The sequence below is a fragment of the Alternaria atra genome (genome assembly GCF_907166805.1).
Source record: "Alternaria atra isolate CS162 genome assembly, contig: 25, whole genome shotgun sequence".
Lineage (NCBI taxonomy): Eukaryota > Fungi > Ascomycota > Dothideomycetes > Pleosporales > Pleosporaceae > Alternaria > Alternaria atra.
Window position 1 is genome coordinate 5,499,524 of NW_025091323.1, and position 20,915 is coordinate 5,520,438.

At 49.9% G+C, this 20,915-nt stretch overlaps 7 protein-coding genes across 7 annotated transcripts; 3 read left to right on the forward strand and 4 right to left on the reverse strand.

Annotated features, from left to right (window-relative positions):
* Positions 1-1,088: 1,088 nt before the first annotated feature.
* Positions 1,089-1,815, forward strand: ALTATR162_LOCUS6878 (uncharacterized protein; the record flags this gene model as incomplete). The annotated part of the gene is made up of 2 exons (XM_043314503.1): positions 1,089-1,258; positions 1,338-1,815. 2 exons carry the CDS (start codon positions 1,089-1,091, stop codon positions 1,813-1,815), a joined length of 648 nt encoding a protein of 215 aa, XP_043170438.1.
* Positions 1,816-3,220: 1,405 nt separating this feature from the next.
* Positions 3,221-6,090, forward strand: ALTATR162_LOCUS6879 (uncharacterized protein; the record flags this gene model as incomplete). The annotated part of the gene is made up of 3 exons (XM_043314504.1): positions 3,221-5,521; positions 5,580-5,833; positions 5,889-6,090. The coding sequence occupies 3 exons, from the start codon at positions 3,221-3,223 to the stop codon at positions 6,088-6,090; spliced, it is 2,757 nt and encodes a 918-aa protein (XP_043170439.1).
* A 1,723-nt stretch (positions 6,091-7,813) lies between these two features.
* On the reverse strand, positions 7,814-9,715 carry ALTATR162_LOCUS6880 (uncharacterized protein; the record flags this gene model as incomplete). Its single annotated transcript, XM_043314505.1, has 3 exons — positions 7,814-8,607; positions 8,666-9,031; positions 9,586-9,715. 3 exons carry the CDS (start codon positions 9,713-9,715, stop codon positions 7,814-7,816), a joined length of 1,290 nt encoding a protein of 429 aa, XP_043170440.1.
* Positions 9,716-9,890: 175 nt separating this feature from the next.
* On the reverse strand, positions 9,891-11,736 carry ALTATR162_LOCUS6881 (uncharacterized protein; the record flags this gene model as incomplete). Its single annotated transcript, XM_043314506.1, has 3 exons — positions 9,891-11,057; positions 11,111-11,202; positions 11,253-11,736. 3 exons carry the CDS (start codon positions 11,734-11,736, stop codon positions 9,891-9,893), a joined length of 1,743 nt encoding a protein of 580 aa, XP_043170441.1.
* A 1,810-nt stretch (positions 11,737-13,546) lies between these two features.
* ALTATR162_LOCUS6882 (uncharacterized protein) lies at positions 13,547-17,169 on the reverse strand (the record flags this gene model as incomplete). The annotated part of the gene is made up of 13 exons (XM_043314507.1): positions 13,547-14,011; positions 14,063-14,591; positions 14,643-14,717; positions 15,284-15,579; positions 15,631-15,735; positions 15,797-15,885; positions 15,936-15,996; positions 16,049-16,130; positions 16,194-16,448; positions 16,545-16,759; positions 16,811-16,907; positions 16,955-17,071; positions 17,123-17,169. The coding sequence occupies 13 exons, from the start codon at positions 17,167-17,169 to the stop codon at positions 13,547-13,549; spliced, it is 2,433 nt and encodes an 810-aa protein (XP_043170442.1).
* A 1,759-nt stretch (positions 17,170-18,928) lies between these two features.
* On the forward strand, positions 18,929-19,487 carry ALTATR162_LOCUS6883 (uncharacterized protein; the record flags this gene model as incomplete). The annotated part of the gene is made up of 3 exons (XM_043314508.1): positions 18,929-19,013; positions 19,102-19,243; positions 19,307-19,487. The coding sequence occupies 3 exons, from the start codon at positions 18,929-18,931 to the stop codon at positions 19,485-19,487; spliced, it is 408 nt and encodes a 135-aa protein (XP_043170443.1).
* A 567-nt stretch (positions 19,488-20,054) lies between these two features.
* ALTATR162_LOCUS6884 (uncharacterized protein) lies at positions 20,055-20,591 on the reverse strand (the record flags this gene model as incomplete). The annotated part of the gene is made up of 2 exons (XM_043314509.1): positions 20,055-20,422; positions 20,474-20,591. 2 exons carry the CDS (start codon positions 20,589-20,591, stop codon positions 20,055-20,057), a joined length of 486 nt encoding a protein of 161 aa, XP_043170444.1.
* Between the last annotated feature and the right edge of the window lie 324 nt (positions 20,592-20,915).

Below are 20,915 nucleotides of genomic sequence, written 5' to 3' on the forward strand. Positions count from 1 at the left end.
CAAGCCATCCAATCCGAGTTCCCTACCGATTGACCAGATCTCCAATGTCTCGTCTTAGACTTGTATTTCGAAATCAGAAATGATAGTAGCGTAGGCCTCACCGACGGCAAGCAGTACGTAGCCGCATCTGTCGGCCTTGTATCGACGTTTTCGCGTGTGAACGTATCAATCCGCTCGCCAGGTACGACTGATAACCTGGTCATCAGACTTAACTGGCTGAGCGACCTGCGCAACATGGACATGGCTATTGTTGCTTTCCGGCGAGGGCGCGAGCTCTTCTCCACGAAAGCCTTGCAGCAGGTAGTCCAGGGGGAAGCGCCTCCCGGCAAAGACGTAGACACCGGTTAACAGCTTCGGCGAGTAGTGGAAATGAGCGCGAATTCGGTATACAACGCTGTAGGGACGAATCGAATGGGCAAGAAAGACGATGTCATGGTGGTTGTCGATTCGCGGGCAAGAGTTATAGGAGTGGACGGACTAAGAGTCGTGGACGCCTCGGCGTTTCCGTCTCTGCCTCTAGGTCAGCCGAGGGCTGTCGTCTGTAAGTGTTGCATCACTCAGTTGTCCAAATACAGCAGAAATCGTAGCTAACCATAAAAGATGCATTGGCAGAGGAAATTGCGGCAGACATCATACTTGGGAAATAAAAGTAGCTGCATCGCTCTTCCGTAGTAGCGCGCAAACACTATAATAGCTGTCGTAATCAACATCGACAGCGTCTTAGGCAACGGAAGTTCTAGCTCGAAGTCTTGACCGTTGTGTAGTAGTCCTTTGAATCTATATTTTACAATATTACCGTGCACGCTTGGCTTTGATTAAGCCTTGTGCTGCCCTGAAGTGCTACGTATCTACTTATGCTATTAGAATCCTAATGCCTCAATGGTTGCTGAATAGGCAATTACTGTCCTCGTGCGTGCTTACCTGTCCTTTTTACCCCGCCAAGGTGGAGGCCACCCACAGTCAGCCCGCGGCATCAGACTGCCCTTCATCTACATAGCCTGCATTTGCCTGAGAAACATTTCTTCGTGTAAAGAAATAGCACGAGTCAGTCATCTGCATTAGCAGACTGAACCAGACTGGCGCTCAATATGACCGCGCAAGCCGAGCCCGAAATCGTTCTGTACGATCTAGCATGCACCAAGAATGTCTGTTTCTCGCCTGCAGTATGGCGCATCCGCCTCATGCTCAATTACAAACGCCTTCCATACAAGACGACCTTTCTTGAGTTCCCAGATATTGAGCCGGCGCTCAAGAGACTGTGAGTTTGCTTTACTCTCACTTGACCCATCTGTTTCCACGGGAACACAGACAGAAATCTTCTAATTACACTCTCTTAGTGGTGTTCACCCCGCTGAGTCGTCTGCGGTCAACAAATACATAGTCCCAGTCATCCACCATGCCCCAACAAACACCTACGTCATGGACTCGATCTCTATCGCTCAGTTTCTTGAATCAACATATCCAGATCTACCAGTCCCTCTAACTTCGGAACTTGGCCGCGAAATCGAGTCCAAGGCACGCACAGTGATAGGTCCCGTGTTCCGTGTCGCAGTAATGCCACGTGAAATAGCGATCCTGTCGCCCCGATCACAAGAGTACTTCCGACGCACTCGGGAAGCGGCGGTGGGATGCAAGCTCGAAGACTTACTGAACGAAGAGAAGGAGGAGATGGCATGGAGGAAGATCGAAGAAGATATGCGCACTATCGGGCAGTTGATGCTGACGAATGAGAAAGAGGGAAATTTTGTGCTTGGGGCGAGCCCGAGTGCGACGGACTTTTTTATTGCGGATCACTGCAGGCGGCTAGGATGGTGAACGAAGGTGTGTTTAAGAGAATTACAAGGGATCCTGGACATAAGAAGATCTATGAGGCGTGTTTGCCGTATATGGAGGCACCGCATGTGTTTGCTTCTACAGAATAGCGGCGCTTGTTGCCGATGCTCTCTCAACGGTAACATTGTCATCATGAAGGCCAAGTCCTTTCAGAGGCTCTTAACGATAATTATTGTAAATATGAGTAACTCAGTCTAAGATAGAGGTTGTTGTGAAGATGAGATGAGCTCAAGGGTAAGTACCAGATATTGTCTTCTTGCAGTAGGAGATTCATCAGAATATCACGCCACAGTACAAGACCTGCCACAGTCTTGCATCATATTCAAGCAAGATCCGCCTTGTCCGTATCCTTTTCACGGCCATCGTCGACTCTGGCCTGTTATTGTTGAGGTTCTCCTAACTGCGCTAGTACCTTCCCCTTCTGCTCTTGCCCATGGGTTGTGGCAGCAAACTCGCGTTAGGGTGCCACAGTTCCTCGTGCGACGCGTTGGATCCATCAGCGTCCTCCAGCTCTGGCGTGAGGGCACGGTAGTCTGGTGGAACGTGGTCTAAGAACGCTTTCATAAGCCGCGGGCTAAGACCTACTGCATCAAGAATCGCACGATCCGCCGACAGAGTTCGCAAAACACCGTCTTTGCCGAGCGATATGATGCTCAGAGGATCTTTGTTGAATTTTGCAAGAATCGCGGTTATCTCCTGCTGATCAGGAGGATTGCGGTCGTAGGTATAAGGCGAATTTGATGGTGCCTACGACAAAATTGGCTCGGATGGAATAGTTGTAGTCATCGTTTGATGATTCCAGAGCGGCTGAGCTAGTGTTTGAAACAACTCGGTGCATGATCGTCACCACGTCTATAACGCGTGTGTGTGCACTTGTTGGGTAGTTAATGACGCTTCTCTGCTCTCATTACGGCCTGGGCATACACTCCGCCTAAGAGCAGCGCAAGCACAGCCACGATAGACACGGCTTAGAAGTAGAGTGAAATAGCCAGTCAGGATGTGTCTAAGCAATCGTAGTACGCGAGATAGTGTTATTTCATAAATCAGGCGCCCTACTGTTGAGCTAGCCAATCAGGGTAATGCCGGCTAAACCTTGGAAGAGTTCGCCCTACCTCGCTCCCAATTGGCCAGCTTATGAAGTTGGAGGCTTTTCAGCGAGCCGTCGCGTCCGTGAGGTCATTACGCGGGGCCCACAGAGAGCGTGCTTTGCACTGCCTCACTCGAACTAACATCGCACGACACACTTCCTGAAGGCGGGTGATTGACAAGTGAGATAAAGATAGTACTACCCCGCCTTACTGCTAACAACACCCATTACCTCCAATAAGCAATCCTCTCAACACCTCAACTATCATTCACTTGTCCTCTTCGATCGATCTCATCAGTCATGTCAGAACCCGAGCGCGCTAAGCCATGCGACCTCTGTAGCGCTCTGATGGAAATGTTCCGAGGTGTGCGAAAGGAGCATATTGATATTTCGGCTTTTCAATCGCAAGGCGCGCTTGACTGTAGCGAACACACATCGCTGATTGAGCAATTCACAGAGTACTGCCAGCCGAAATCGACACATAACGATCATCGCCCCAAGAAGGACATGGGGTTTCAAGGCAGAGAGGGCGGAGAGAGCGTCGGGGAGGTAAGGATAATTGAATCACTAGAATCAGGGGGGCTGTATTGGGAACTCTTACTCTGCCCGAGTACAGACTGCACAGAAGAATTTGCGAAAGGCGACATCTTGGATCCGGACTGGGTCGATCTGACAAAAGTCAAGCAATGGAAGTCCGATTGTCTGGCCTTGCATGGAAGCAAATGCAACGACCCGATGAGAATCTGGATAACTGCACCAGCTTGGCTTGTGGATGTTGAGTTGGAGTGCGTAGTTCCTGGAGAAGAACATGCCAATTTTGTTGCGTTGAGCTATACATACGGAGATCATCTCGGTCTCAGGGCGGATGCTGGGTTAAGTGCGAGACTTCGGGAGCCTCATGCCTTCCGCGCAGAGGAAATAGCGTCTCGGATCCCACCCATACTCAACCATGCTATGTTTATAACAAAAGGCCTAGGTGAACGATATCTGTGGGTGGATGCCTTATGTATCGGTCACGACGATCCTGCAGAAACTGCGCGCCAGCTCAGAATGATGGGTTCCATCTACGCCAGTGCTACACTGACCATCATCGCTGCTGATGGAGACGCTGAAGACGGTATAGTCGGCTTGAATGGTGTATCTAAATCAAGAGCACTGGAGCAGAAATTGATCTCCTTCGGATCGCGAAAAGTTATCGTTCGGGACACACATATATTCTCTTTAGTTCATGGACAAACTCCATACTTCTCGCGAGCATGGACATACCAAGAACACCGGCTGGCGAAGAGGAAGCTATATTTTCTATACAAGACAGCGCACTGGGAGTGCCAGCATTGGCAGTCTCATGAGGAGCTCATACCAGGTGCTGAGATAGAAACATATATCGAGCCACGACTCGTAGAAAGCCTCGACGGATTTCCGGAATTAAGCTCTCTCAGTAATATCATTGGCAGCTACAATGACATGAATCTGCGATACCCCGAAGACGCCCTTCCAGGAATCACTGGCTTGTTAGCCGTGCTTAGTCGTAGTTTCGAAGGCGGCTTTCTTTTCGGGATTCCGGAGATGTTCTTCCATCGAGCGCTTGCATGGAGACCGCAGTGGCCGTTTACAGAACTTCAGCACCGAACGCCATCTGATAGACCAAGAGAATCCCAACTACTGTCGGGCCATCTGCCATCGTGGTCATGGGTTGGATGGAAGGGGTTAGTAAACCTGGGTCAAGAAGCGGGTAGGATAAACGACATAGCTAGTACGATCGAGGAGACCTATCCTATGGTCGAGTGGTATACTGCTTCGTCACCTACAGCAAGCGCATCCGAACGTCGATGCATCCGTTCTAATTGGTACGAGCATCGCGAAGAGTGGAAAAGAGGAATGACACAGCTACCTGGATGGACAGCAGTAGATATGGAGGATGACAAAGGCACCTATAAAGATGAGCCACGCATCTTTCCAGCAGGGTGTGGAGGCCGTGTGTATCGCCATCAGAACATGATTCATGACAAGAATCACGGTCCGACAAACGATTGGTACTTTCCATTCCCGGTTGCGCAGATCTCGGGCGCAACAGAACCTTCGATGCCCGACCAAACCCCATATCTATTCAGTCGAACGCAGCGCAGTTTTGTTGTAGGAAGAAGGGCTAGTGGTTTAACGGACCACATGCCAGACGAGATGGCCAATATCATCGCTCTTTGTCACTGTTCGAGCGGACGTTTAGTTGGCACGCTTCATTTACACTCCAGAGAACAGCTGGAACGGTTTCCCCTCGCTGAAGATGCGCCCACATCGGGTCATGGGCGCATTCATAATCAATTGGAGCGCTTCTTGGTCCTTAAGAAGGACACGAATACAGAAATAGCTACAGAGCCAACAGATGAGAATCTTTCCAAGATTGAGATCGTCGCTGTGAGTATGACCAGATCTGAAAGCAAAACCCGGAACAAAGAGACCGGGCGCAGCGAAAAGCCCTTTGTCACTACTGAGGCAGTCAACGTTCTTTGGATCGAATGGGAGAATAGCATTGCCTATCGGAGAGCTGCTGGAAGTGTTCAGAAGAAGCACTGGGAACAGCTTGAACTTGAGGACCTTGATCTAGTCCTTGGATAGAGCAATACCCGCTGGCGATCAGTCACCTCACCGCAAGGGCATGCAGTGTGTGCAGGGTCTGTTGAATTACCAACCCAATGGCTCCGATGATGGGGGTCTGATTTTGATGAAGGGTAGCAGCAAACTGCATGACGATTTCTTTCGCGGGAAGAGAGAGCAAGACAACCGCGAGGATAAACCTCCGGAGGAAGAGGACTTCAAGGATCTTTTTATCTTCAAGGAAGATGATGTCCAGTGGTTCAAGGACCGTGGGCGCATGCTGGAGAAAGTGAACCTTGATCTTGGTGACTTGGTGCTCTGGTATTGTCTCCCCAGTCTTTCTTTCTCTGGTAGCACTTGAGTTAATGCCGCGCAGGCATTCTCGCACCATGTACTACGCTTGCTTCCCTCAAGGCAACCGCATTCCTCAAGTCCAGCATGTCTGCATGACACCCGCCAAATTCGCGAAGAAAGAGGATCTCCAGCTCAAGGCTGAGCTCTTCAAGACATGGCAGAGTACGGCGCACTGGCCGTACTGTAACATTCGCAAGCAGGGCCCACCAGAGAGGGATGGATAGCCGGATCCGCAGAGTCGAACAGAGCCGTTGGAGAAGCCGGTCATCACGGATAGGATCTTGCAGTTGGTTGCTGTTAAGGCTTACTAACAGGTGTGACGGATCATAGATAATAAGTAAATGAGCGCTTTCCTGGGACTTAAGAAGTCAACTTTTGGGCAGAAACAGCAAACCTCAGCTGATACAATCGGGTGCCAGAAGTCTGTTCGCGCTATGCGCTCGGGCCACCAACACCACTATTATCGCAAACTTCAAAGCTATGCAACTCCATAGAACCATGCTTAAATATCTAATTGAGGGCAGCAAATTAATCGTATTAATCCTAATATTTTGTTTAATACCCTTTTGCTTGTTCAACAGCGTGGAGGCGGTGCGGCATTAACGTGATAAGCTTTTTAATCAGAGTGTTAGGTATAGCCACCCACGCCTCCTTTAAACCAGCTTCAAACCTCACCCACTCCTCTAGCGAGTCTCCTATTGTATCAAACTCAGGATAGAGCTTATAGACCTTCCTTTTAAGTGCCTACTATAAGTGTTCAATAGGGTTAAGGTCAGGAGAATAGGGTGGCTAATTAATCGTTGCCACACCATGCTCCTCGAGCCAGCCTCTTAAGAGCGCAGCAGTGTGAATAGGTGCGTTGTCCTGCATAAACCACTCGCTAGGTCTATACTGATCGGTAAGACCCTCATCGAGGGCTTTAACGTAGCTGGAGGCCGTATATCCGTTGCGTCTTGATGATGTATCGCGGGTCATAATTACCAGAGGGCTACGGCCAACTCGACCTCCTGGTGTCATCCATATCGCGCCCCAGATCATACGCGCAGGCTGCCTAGCAGTAGAGACCTCCTCTATCATCTTGTGTGACCATTTATCCGCTGGTAAATGCCATACCCATTGCGTGTTATGGCCAGAGCCTCGGGCGAGGCTACACTCGTCACTAAATTTGAGAGTCTCCCTGCGCCAGTCGAAGCTACGCCAATCCTAAGCAAACTTAAGACGTTGTTTGGCAGTAGATCTATTGATTTTTAGTCTGCGCTTCGCTCGAAACTTGCGGTAGCCCTCCTCTTCAAGGGCGCGTTGCACTGTACGCTTTAAAACGTCAGGGTAGGCCTCCTGGCTATCCCACAGGCCAGCCGCCTTAAGGAGCTCATAGTACCCTATACCAGGAACTTTTTTTAGCGATTCGAAGCAGCCGACGACGGCCTCTACTAGTTAAAATAGGTGGACGGCCTGTACGATCGCGCGTGGTGGTGCTAGAGGTGGCCTCCCATCGAGCTATCGTTTTCTGTACAGCTCGTTGTGTGCAGCGGAGCGCGTTGGCGATTTCCTTGGTTGCTGCACCAGCCTCTGCCTGTGCTAAGATAAAATCGCGTTAGCGTTCTGATAATTCACCACCTAGCATTCGATTCCCCGAAATTTCGGCGCTAAATGACCTCATATTGATGGAGTTGTGTGGTGTTGCAGAAGATACCTATCTTGTGATCTCATGTTGTTGTTCGGTCCGTGCGTTTAGCGCGAACGAACTTATGGCTTAGTACAGTATATGCTTTTGTGCGTTCCCTTTTCGGCCCTCTTTAATCTCATGAAGTCTTCTAGACTTTGATGCTCATCCGATGTTCCGTATCCTTTTGCTCTCGTCTAACCCGGCCGGTAGTCCTTGAACAGATGCTTATCCCCCACACACTGCCGTCGATATCTGCTTAATAAACAAGACCATTATTCTATCTACGGTATAATCTTCGCCTTCCTCATCCTGTCAAACACACCTTCCCACGACTCTTTGGCCCCCCTCTCCTCCGTAAATCCCGTTCCATACATCTTGCTCATATCAAAGTGCCTATCAAAGTCAAACTTGGTCATGAGCATTGCCTCGGCAATCTGCATGCCACGGCCGCCATCCACATGTCCACTTTGCAAACCATATCTCTTCTCCATGCTCAACCAAGTTTCCATGTTATCGCTGATAAACTTGCGTATATCGATGGGAGTGTCGGCGGGCCCACTGGCCTTGAGACCAAAGTAGGAACATAGTATAGGCCACTTCTGCTCCCAATTTGAAGATGTTTTGGAGTCGGCGATGTTGTAGGCTTCTCCCTTCTTGTTGCCGGGAGAAAGTGTGAGGTGGATAGTCTGGCGCGCTATCATGTCACTGCTGCTGTCATTGCTCAGAGCTTTCCAGACTCCCTCTGTGCCAGGAAACGGGCATTCCGCTCCCTCGCCATGAACTTCTTTCCACAGGCTCAGATAGAGTCCCATTGTTGTGCCTAACGAGTATGCGTTTTGGTTTGGAACGTAGCCAACTATGATATCCGGGCGAGTCTCAATCCAGCTCCACTTCCTATCTTTGGCATACTCGGTGATCCAATCGTTTTGTGCGTGGTAGAACAGCATCTCGGCGTACGGGCTAGGTATACGGGGGTAGGATTCTTGGAGTGGAGGAGGGGGGAGTTTGGGCCCGGTGGTGCCTGGGGGAGCGACTTCGTCGAACCAAGGGAGTGCGGCTAGGAGGTGCACGCCATCTAGTTTATGTCAGCTCTACCATATCTGGCATTTTCACAGGAATGAGGTAGGTCTTACAAACTTTGGTGCCAATTTGCAACACGACATATTCCAAGGCCGGGCATAGTTTATCCATGGCTTTCACAGCCTTGGAGAACATCTCCACTGCCTCTTCCAACTCCTTTTGTACATCTAGACCTGCCTTGTACGCAAGATAGTATACGTGCGTCACTTCGTCGATATGTGGTAACCTTTCCGCCAGCTCCTTCTCGAGGCTCTCTTGGCTATGGGCGAGCAGATCGATGCCAGGGACCATGTTAAGGCGCGAATCTTCTGGCCATAGTGTTTGGTTTGGGGCGAGCGGGCGGTTGGATAGGGCATGAACCTGCTTCCAAGTGTTCTTCTTGGGGTAATCGGAGAGGATCTCGTTGACGAAGGACCAGCCTATGCGACCGTTGTCAGTGTATAGCCCATCTGTGATATCTAATGGCTTTTCTAACCTGTCACGCCAGAGGCGCCAAACACAACAGCTGATTTTGACATTCTCGATGCGATAAAGCGACGGCGAGGCTTTCAGAGAAGACAAAGAGACAGGGAACCCATGCGGCGTTTCTCAGAGCGAGGGACTAGATCCTATCTCCTTGCATAATATACCAGATAGGTGGGGTGGCCGTTGCAATAGTGGAGACATGGAGTCTAGATGGATTCTTCTCAGAGGACATCGTGCAGCCTGCTCGCAATGTGCTGAAGGTCCATAGTACTGATACGTATACGTAGAACCTACGTACTACGCGCGCGACTCCTCATCTATCTTTCTCTCCTCTCAAAATTGTTTGCGCTTTTCTTGAGACCCCTCCCCGCACTGCGAAGAACTCCATAGTATGGCCAGCCGGTTCGACGGCCCACCAGCTAGCCTTTAATCGTAGGTTTGCCGCAGAAAGCGCCCGAAAAATTAGCCGTCTTCTCGAGTCATCCTAACCTCTTTTGAACCGGCCGACGATTCATGGGTGCGGCGTCTGAGAGAGCAGGAACCGTTGAGTATGCGTGGTGTGTCGGCGGCGCGGTGACATCCAGGAGCTTGGCGTTGAAAGGAAGGAAAGCAAGAGAGTGGGATGGTGTTGAGACCATTGCGCAGGGGCCATGACGTTGGGGACGCGTTGAGAGTGGACGACAAGCTTTAACGTGACGCCCGACGCGTCGGTCGAAGCCACTAAGCCTCCACCACGCCTCGTTCTTCGATCCATCCACACAACTTCGAGGACAAAGAACCACTGGATTAATTAAGCTATAGTCTCCCCGATACTTAGTGGAACTCATTCTTGTCCGCGTACACATCATTCTCGAGGAAGACCTCCACCTTGTCTGTCATTTTAGGCGTCAGATCCTCGCAATAGAAGATGCAAAGTAATCCCACGATACCGAAACTCAAACTGCTGAGTGCCACAACCTTCAGCGCATGCGCATAGCTCCATTGATAGGCCAAAGAAGCAGCGCCAATAGCCTCTGCAGTTGTATCTGGCACTTCAGCGATAGCAGCAGCGCCAAGAGGGAAAGCCGTAAGCAAAGCCTGCGCATTTTCTAACGACATACCTGCCCTCATAGCTGCAGCCGGAACCGTAGCAGCAGCACGCGTAGTCTGCGTGTTGGTGAGGATCGTGGTGTAAATGGCTTGAGCGAGCGACCCTCCTGCGTAACGAGCCATACCCGCCAGACCACCCGAGAATCCGAGATCTTGTTGCGGCACACCCAGTTGTGTAAAGGCGACAGACTCGTACTGCGCCCATCCGAAGAAGGAAGCGTTGATGCAGCAAAATGCGATCATCAAGCCTTGATTGAACGGAGTCACAAGACCCATCAAGGCGCCAAAGAGCACCATCCCCGTCCAGGTACCGATTAGAGTCCACTTCCAGTGTCCGAGCACATTGCCGAAAGCCATGAGGCATAAGGATCCGAACACGAGACCGATGTTTGGTGGAAGTGTGAGTAACAGTTCAGTACTTCGAGACACATCCGGGCCCAGGTAGAATACATTCACCATCGTCGGCCAAATAATATTGACGGAGTAATAGAACATGGTGACGATGAATGCTACGATGAACGGCGCTGTGAACTCTCTTCCCTTGTGGCTTCGGAATAGATGCGGCGGGCAGAGCTTGAATCTGGTATTCGACAACGTCTCCCAGACTCCGAATCCAGCAATCAGGACCAGCCCAACTACCATGGGTGCGATTACGGTGATATCGGAGCTTGGCTTGTATGTGGTGTTGACGATGCCGACGAGTGTAAGACAGATGCCTGGGACAATGAGCGCTGTGCCCACGTAGTCAAGGCCCCGGACTGCTTCACCCCATGGAACACCTTTCGGGTGCTTCGGTGGCTTATAGAAGAAGAATAAGGCTGTGAACGACATGAATTGAGCGATGAGGCCTGCCCAGTAGACCCACTGCCATGCGTTGACGTCGATGGCGTACTGTGAGATGACCATCAGCTATTGCGCGCCGTCTTTTCAAGCACATCACTTACCCTTCCAACAATAGGGCCGATGATAACGATTAGGAAGACGAAACCATCCGAAAGACAAATGCCGATGTGTCGAAACTTGTTTGGTAGAAGTTCTGTAACAGTCAGACTCATTTGACTGCATGCGATAAGTCAAGTTACTCACCAGGGATACTACACATAGCCATCTGTGCAAATCCACCTCCGAATCCGGTTATAGCCAATCCAGCAGTAAAGTGATCTGCTCCCTTCGCTGTAGCGGTGACGCAAAATCCAACACAACAACACGCATTACCAAACAACAAGAACCATCGACGACCGAAGAGATCAGAATTCGCACCCGCAATGAGAAAGCCAATGGCATTAGCCGTTGTGTAGGCGGGTATATACCACGCGCTCGAAGTGGGATTACCGAATTGAAGAGCGAGCCGGGCCATCATCGCTGCGGTTGTAGGCACAGGCCAAAATGAGAGACCAAAAGTTGACGACAGAACAAAGATGACGAACCATGTCTTCGGCGTTATAGTGGTAGCATCCGATGAGATGAGCGTCCGTGGTGGCGTTGTTGCGACGGCTTCGATTTGCTCAATATCAGTCTTCTCCTTTGAAGAACGGCGTACGTCGCCCTCGTGGATGCCTGTAACTGCCATGATGGTATAGTGACAAGAAACACGCTGGAGCCAGGTGCGACGATGTGTAATCAAGTGAGAAGATCGTCGCAAAGAGCCCACTTACGGCTTGCATATATGCTTCAGTAGGTGGTGTACATGTGCACAAGTCACACATGTCAAGCCACAACTGTCCCGACGTTCATGCTTTCCCATCCCCGCATTTCGGATACACAGAACCACATCTAATCATGCTATCTAACTCTGCCATTGGCTAGAATATCCCATAGGTTCTAGTAGGTTGTTGCGTATTCTGGAAATCCGGGGTAGTGGATGTGGAAGTAGACATCCGGGGCTGACTGCGGAGAAGGTGAGCGCCGGGTCACCGCGCTTGACTAGATGTGGCAGTGGGCGATAAAGGGGTGCGGATCGTCTTCGCCTGGAACAACGTTTCCGTTGAGTGGCTGGTGAATTAGCGAGAGTTTATTTCCGATATCCATGCTTTTGCCCCCCAAGGGCAGATGCAAGGGGTCAACACATGTACTAAAGGGAAGGAGCTACACTTGGTTGAGCGATGAGGTTGCTGGGATCGTGCTGGGTAGTTTTTCATTTTGCAGAATTTGAACCCAACTCAAGTGCAACCGAAATCTGAGTTCAATTTCAATAGGATAAGCTAAGCGCAGTAACAATATAGTTGTCATCCTGCTCTCCGTCGCGTTTACTACTATGCTAGGAAGCTCCCACCTCCGAAGCTTACATGAATGACCTCAAGATCTACGCAGTCTCGCTACGCGTAATTCCATTCGTCGCGTCGCAATCAGGAATCGCTTTTCCAAAGCAGATCATATCGTACCTAACCCCATTTCGTCAGCATTACACCTCACACCAACAACTACCCTACCATAGCTCACCAATCCACCAACCAGAATGAGACAAAGAAGGGACCCACCCAACCATAACTTGGATCCCCTTTTCCAGATCCATGAATCTCTCCGCGTCTGGCATGAGCGCAGCCCGATACTCATCACTCCCCGCAAAGGCCTCCCAATCTTCCCACTTCCTAACCCAGATCTGACTACAGGCATCGTAGTCTAGTACATCCATACCTAAGCTCTGCAATTTGCCTTTCAAGTCGGGAGACTGGTAGAGTTGGACGTAACGCTGTATCTTCACAGCATGGAATTTCTTACAGGCGACGGTCAGGTCGGAGTGGATGTGGTTGTAGTGTTTTTGGAAGAAGGCGTTGGATACGGATGGGGATTTGCGAAAGAAGAAGGAGAGTTTTATACAGGCTGTGGGATGTATTAGGAAAGCATCGTGGAGTGGAGATGATTGTGAGGGTGATGAACGGACGCTGGTAGTTTTCTTGTACGTCCCACGCGAACTCTGGGTTTTTGAAAGCGTGCTGTTGTATGTTAGTGGTGTATGTGGGAAAGGATGGGATACAAGGTACGTCGATGGTTTTGTGGGCCATGATACTGCGTGGTCGGTGATTATGTCGCAGAGGTTAACATCTTGATCATGTCGGCGTGTGCGATCTAATGTACTCTGGTACCTCATAAAGGTAGCCACTAGGATTCACCGTGCATAACCGACTGAGGAGAAGAGCGAAAGCTAAGTTCAGTGTGCGGGGTCAGGAAGAGGGTGGTAACACCAGTGACATACTCGATGGAGGCTAGATATTGCCATGTATCACAACCAGTAATCGACAGATCGCGTATATTCGTCTCGTAGCAGGAAACCTTGTGGCAGCAGAATTTACGATCCTACATCTTAATGATTTAAACACATGTTCTATCCAAATTCAAAAGCTTGATATGATAGTCTCTGCCACACTGGCGTGACGGCACGTCTAGAACACAACGACCTGACGCTTCTCAGCTTTTCCAGCCTCCATGTCAGCAACCATCTGCGGCAGGTCATTGATCGTGCGGAATTCTACTTCTGGCTGTATACTATGCTTGCCGGTAAAGTCCACCGCCTTCTTCATCCGCTGTGGAATACCCGTGCTATCAGCCTTAATGCGATACCGACCCGTCGTCAAGTCGAACGTGTTTATAAAGTCAAGTCCCTTGGGCGCAATACCAATGACCATGAGTAATCCACCAGTCCTCAAAACATCCGGTGCGCCTGCATATGCCGCGTTTGACGCGCTGTAGACTGCCGCAGCATGACATCCTTTGCCATCAGTGAGTTTCTTGATCTCTTCGAGATAGTCTTTGTTCTTCATGGAGTTGAAGATAGCATCCGCGCCAATTTTCTTTGCCACATCGAGCTGGTTGTCATTTATGTCGAGACCGATGGTCTTGATACCCATCTGCACCCTGTCAGCCCTCAATTCTCGGCACTTGCTCTTGCCTGAACTTACTGCTTTCGCGTATTGTATGGCATACTGCCCCAAGCCGCCGCAACCAATGACCGCCAGCCAATTCCCTGCTTTAAGCTCGCAGCTGTCTACCGAATGGAATGCCGTGATACCCGCACAAAACAACGGCGCAGTCTTACTCATATCCAGGTTTTCAGGCAACTTGACTGCATTCTGCCAATCCACTACAGCATACTCTGCGAAATATCCGTCTGCTACAAAACCCTGCAGTTTCTGGTTACCTGTCTCGCACCGCATGTTATGGATCATGCACCCCTCGCATTCGAAGCAAGCGCCAATGAAGTAGTTGAAACCGATAGCATCACCAACTTGGAAACCTCTGTCGCTGGCTTCTTTGCCGATGGACTCGATATAACCGACTCCTTCGTGGCCCAACGTAACAGTGTAATCCGGCCTCATAGCCATAAGAAGATCGGAGTGACATAGCGATGCAGATTGTATCTTGACTAGAAATTGGTTTGGTGCTTCGGTAGGCTTCGGTACATCGTTTACGACAACCTTTTGTTGCTTGCTAAACTATACGTGAGTATCTTGTGGCTAAAGAAGGGTCATGCGCACTTACGGATCCCACTGTCCGGCTTTCATGATGCAAAACTTCCTCGATATTTCTTTCTTAGCTTCCGGTATTGATCGAGGACTGTAATGACTTTGTTCAAGAGTATATATACCTACACTGCACTCCTCGTTCACTTGATGCGACAAGATGAGAGGTGCGATAGAATGGGAAAGACTGCAGGGGTTGTGCTGCGAGTCATCCCGAAGCGCTGGGGGCATGGTTGCTGACTTGTCCTAGCTAGGACACTCAAGCGGAAAACGGTGACCGACATAGTGCGCCGACTGAGAGCTTTGAATGGGGTTGATGCTTGGGATAGGTGCTTGGTGCGGGGAGAACGAAGCGGGGTAAACTTCTCTCGGCATGAACCTCACCTGAACTCCTGCTGCGTGGCCTAGTGATCACGGGAAGATGTACAATTGGAGATTCACGCTGAATAAGACAGCACTGGCAGAAACAGTGTGTTATATTGTAGATGCTGATGTTTTGCCAACAGAACAGTCGCGTGACGTCAGGCCAAACCACTTTCCCATCAAGCGCTTGGCACAAACCACCAAAACCTTTGATGAGGCCTTGGGTTCTCTATGTCACTCTGATCCGCTGCATATACCCTCATCAGATTCCTCGTAGATACCTTGCTCACTGCATACATCTGCATGGCAAAACCCTCGACACTATTCGGGAAGACCCAAAAGTAACTCAACTCTTTCATGCCACTTACACTTGTCGCGCGCTCGCCAATCAAACAAACATAGTCTTCGGAGTTGTCCCGTTTTCCAAATGAAACCACCTCAGTGCCGATCAAATTGCCAAAGTCGAAGGCCGGGAAGGTGAAGAGGTGGGCAGAGTCCGAGTTCTTATAGGGCAGACAGACGTCGGTCCAGTAATCGTCGGTGTTGGGGATGGGTTTGGATTGGGCGTGAAATTCCTTGGTCTGGATTGCTTTCTGTGGGTGGAGAAGAAGTTAGTCACGGACGCGACAGATAGTTAAGGTAACACAAGAGACGGAGGAACTTGCGAGAACCTCAAGTCGGAAAACGTCGGGTTTCTGGTGGTCGGGTGTCTCCTTGGCGGCTTCAGGGTGTTCAGCGATACGATGGACCTTCTAATAGTCAGTTGACCGGTAATAATGGAAGAGGTGAGATAAATATGGGGAGGCGTACCCTGCTCTTTATATTTTCGAAGATGTCGATAGCCTGATTTGACAGCTGAACCTTCCGGTCGGAACCGCCCTTGAACTTGTCACTGGGTACTGTAGATGCTTGGTCAACCTAGGTGGCCTATGTCTGCGAAATAACTTACCAGCAACGATCATCTTTTCGATAGCCTTATACAGTGTGAAGTCGTTGAAGAGCGCCCAGGACTTGTTGGAGCTGTGAGTACGAATAACCTCGAATCGGTGGGCGGCGACTTACCCTCATGCTTGCCACTTGGTAATCAAACGGAAGAAAATAATTGTCAAAGTTAGAAAGGTTCCTGTACTTCCCCAACACCGCACTACGCCAAACCATGTTAGCCCTGAGTCACTCATTCTCTCCTTCACAATGGAAGACGACCTACAAGAGCACATAGCTATGCTTTCCCGAATCCGCGTCCGTATAGAACTGGTCCGCCATATTCTTGACTCGCAGGAGGTCAGAGGTCTCCTCGGTCTTGACGGCAAAACCTCCTCCACTAACGCTGTTCTTGTTGGTGCCTGTAGACTCGACGATGGTAATCTTGACCGAAGCGTTTCTGTTGATAGAGCTGACCGCCTTCTCGACTTCTTGCGTAACTGTGCCAGAGACGCCGTACATGGTCATGGCCAATTCGGCACTAGTGTTCAATGAGTTAGTCTAATGATAGGAGTGACGAACGAACGGGAGAGACGTAGGAAGAAGTGGACACTGGCGAGTGCAGGATAAGACTTACTTCTCTTTCAGCTCGCTCGTCTCAGACGAGTTGCGCGCTGTGATAGAGACACGGGCGTAGAAATGGCCACCCTTTATGAAGTTCGCGATATAACGATCGCCGTACTTCTCGTGCTTGTTGCTCGTCTCAATCTTGTTGAAAGAAAACTTATCGAGCACGCTCACTTGGTGCTGAACCAGCACCTTGACTTCGTATGTCAAAGTGCTGCTCTCAAACTATACACCAGTCAGTTGGAAATCGTTGAATCATTGAGTCCCTATACATGCCTCGCTGCGATCTAGAATGCTGACATTGACACTGCCGCTCTGGCCCCACCCGGAGACGGCCGCGCCAGCACTGATTTTCATGCTCTTTGCAATTTTCCTGACAAGTAAGTAAGCCGCGCTATCGGGCGGATGCTACATACTTACTCGTATTCTTCTACGAACTCAGAATAATACTCTCTAGTGAATGCGGGGCTCTTGTCGTCGTGACTCTCGATAGTGACTGCATTCTGAACACAGAGCGATTGCAGATAAGTATTGTAACTTGAAGGGTACTTAATACTACTTCCATTTCGATCTTGTAAACGAACTCACCCTTGGCCAGGTCGCATGCCTGAGATGAACGGAACCACCTCGCCCATGATGAAGAGATGTTGTTGGAAGTGACGACTAATGTTTTGGTAGATTAACGGAGGAATATGGGAAGAGAAGATTGTGCTAGAATAACTCTACTATATATGTAACCCATGGAATGGCCAATATTGAGTTTGATGCAACCATGAGGTCCGTGTCGAGAACTCGGCCATACCACGAGAGAGGCGTTGCATGTATGACCAACGTCCTCTACAGCTGCATACGTCGAATGCAAGGTGTTTTGCGGATACAATTGCGTTGGGATCATCACACCGACCTATTTGACAGAGTTCCAAAGGTGTGTTCCCCTCAGCATCGACACTCACTCCACCACGATAGACAAGGATCATGCGCAATAAGTGGGCCAAAATATGGTGTGCATCAGCGGGGCCGCCCGCGGACGGCTCAGGTCCCGGCCCGCCTACCTAGGTAGCGTATCTGTCACTTTCCACTCCTTTCGACGAAGTGGCTTTTGCGACGCATGTGACGAGAATTTGTTTTTGCGGGGTGGAACGCTTGCCAGGCATATGTGCTATCCTCCCGTCAACGACTGTGAAAGCTAGCTACTCGGATCGGGCCGTTCTGGTGGCGTTCCCATTTGCCGAATCGAGGTAGCGGCGTGTGATGACTTGCATAACGGTGTCCACCATACGCTTCATATCGTCACATATTCACATCTTTGCATAGTGAATATGCATCGTGCGGGTGTATGTTGCATCAATGTACAGGAAGGGTGTGAGATCAATTAACTCTAGCGCCTGAAAAAGAAGCTTTCCTTGACAAATGCAGATACGAATAGTTCTGTCACATTTTAGATTGCAACAGAACGATGTGCAATTGTGCTGCCACGAAGTTAGCTCTTTGCACTACTGATATAACTCCATCCAAGGTAAAGCTAATAAATCAGCTGTCTTCGATCTCTTTTTGAGGTATCAGTAAAGCACCGTGTTTGATGCAAGTGGATTCATGTGGTAAAGTCCATTGGTTATACGTATGCGTCGAGCATCATGGGGGCGATGATTTAAATGCTCGTGAGAAATGATTACGGGGAGTGTTGTCTCATTCGACCTCGATTTTGAGGAAGAAAATGGTGGGTGTTGGACCTGCACTGCAACGGGGTTAACGACGTCGTAATGCTGTGCGTCAGAATAATCTGGTTAGGTTTTGCTGCGGGGAAACATTAACAACCTGAATATCGTAGGGTCTGTTCGGACTAGTTACGCGCAACTTACACCGCTTATTCACCTGGTATGCTCACCCTATGAAAAGCCCCGCTGCACGTTCAACGTCCCGCGGGTGAACAGAGTAGCGGGGTAAGTGTATGAGTTATGCGGACTTGCGTCGGCAGCTTGCGTATTGCGGATCAACAGGCGAAAATTGCTTGCTTGTTTGGATTAGAATCTGCGAATGAGGGTGCACATCGTATGGTAGGGAGGTGTCGAAAGTGGAGCGCTTTCTGAGCTGACAGCAACATTTCCTAGATGTAGTTATTGTAACGTCAGAGTTGCGTTACTTGGGATCAAAAGTTGCTTTCTTTTTGGAACTAGACACTGCAAGAGCATGAAGGTGTGGTTGTATAGGTCGCAGATGGAGGCTGCACAGACTCGTAACTGCGCTTTGTGCATATCAGTGGAGCGGTAGACATGTAACCTCGAGTAGGGCTCCCATTGAGTATATATTACGCCTCCAGACACTCACTTCTAGTACCCAAGCACACATTACCTATCTTCTCATTTCAACACCTCATCAATTTCCAAGATCTCCATCATGGCATACGCACAGTGGGTCGTAATCCATATCATCAACAGTTTCCGGTCAGGAAACCTCAGCCTCAAAGATGCTCAAGCCATGTGTAAGTGCTTCCTGTCTCCTTTTCTGGGTCAATATCCCTTCACCGTGTAGTACCGTCGGGTCGACCCATCGCTAACACACATGCTAAGGGGGCAAATTTCACAGGAACGGCAACAAAGACGCCGAAATAAGCGCTAGCGAGGTCAACAAGCTGAGCATCAGCGCGGGGGAATCCATCAAAATCTCTTCATGTGGACGCTCTGACTCTGCATCCGGCACCGAGGGTAAAGTGTAAGTAGTGCTTACATCTCCGCGCAGCTGCTCCCCAATCCATGCTAATCATATGAACCTCAGTGGCGTCTATGACGGCGACACTCGAGTCTGCACCATTTACTGGTCTTGCCCCTGGGGTTCCAAGTCGAACAACTTCCAGATTCAGGACCGCAACAAGGATTACGGTATTACACTTGGCGATTGGAACCAGGACTCTGGTTCGCTCGGAGAGGTGGATGTTGATATCTCTAGGAAGGGCTAGAGGGTACGGAGTTGAAAACTGTAACCTGGATTGGAAGAGCATATCCAAGCAGGCTCAATTAGCAGTATGAACCCACGATACAATGCCATAAACGTCGCTCTTTTCGATATCTGGAACCCGATCTCTCTTCCCTAGCCTCCTCTCATCTGTGAAAATGTGATTATTGTGCGCGTTTGATTGTCAGTAAGATGATCCAATGTCTTAATGTCACGTTGCGGTTAAGGACGGTTCGGGTGAGATCTCGGAAAGAGGCTATCTTCAGAGCTAACCCAATTCCACTAGCACTCCCTCTTTCCGCTGTCGTGACCACATCCTAGCATTACATTTATGCGCAAATCTGGTAGTCCTTCTTCCTAATGTTATTTTGCCTGAGCTTGCCGCTAGTCTACCCATTCCCTTCACATGGACCGAGGTGTGCACAACCGGAGCGAAAGTCCTCCAACTATTCGTAACAGTTAACTTGTGTCCTCGGTTCTACATTCATACACATTGCTTGGATTCAAGGATGAGATTTGTTCAACTATGTCATGCCCGTTGACCAAAGGCTGTGTCTCTTTCAGTCTCTGCTTAAAAGAAAGCACAGTAAACATTGCTATCGGCGTTGTCACCGCCAAACGCAATACTACAAGTCTTGCTCTTCGAGAAATCCACCGAACAAGTGCCAACATCAGTGTCACCTTCCACCAACGTGGCATACGCGCTTCCATTGTCAGCCGAGCTGAGGTCGCGTAGAGCCTTGCAGTCGTCAGGACCACGGCTCACGAGCCTTAAGGTGCGATCACAGACTGTAAAGTCCTGGTCGCAAAAGCTCTCGCGTGGAGTGAGGTTTGGAGCGGGTTTGGCATTGCAGCCACCGCCGTTACAGTCGTCATGGACCCTGACGCTAAGTGAGTTGAGGTCGTTGCCGCCGGTGCAGGCTCCGGGCCCGCAAACCTCTGAAGTTTGTTAGTAAGGAAGTATAGGAAGCAGGAGGGATTTAATCGTACGCTGGTAATAGTGGTGCTCGAAGAGGCGAAAGTTGCCTGGGTCGCGCTTCTGCACGGGGTTTGCGAGAGCGGTGGGTGTGAAGGCCAGAATGGCGGAGATGATTGTGATTGCGAGCATGGTTGGTAAGTGGAAAGTAGGAGTCAGCGTGCGATTGAGGAGAGGCGGTTTTGCTGTGCTGATGGTCGACAGATAGGGGGAAGAAGCCCTCCTTTTGTACTTCGAGTGAACTTCAGCTACCGTGCTTGCGAGCACAGGAACGAGTTGGTGACGACATAGAGCGCCATAAGTCAGCGATGTAGCCGCACAACTCATCGATGCCCATGCCTTAGATCGTAGCTAGATATGGGGATGTACGCCTCATCTTGGCGTGTGTGATGAGAGCGGCCATCTCCGCCCAGATCGATCGTGAACATGTTCTTCGACCTACACCATCATATACGA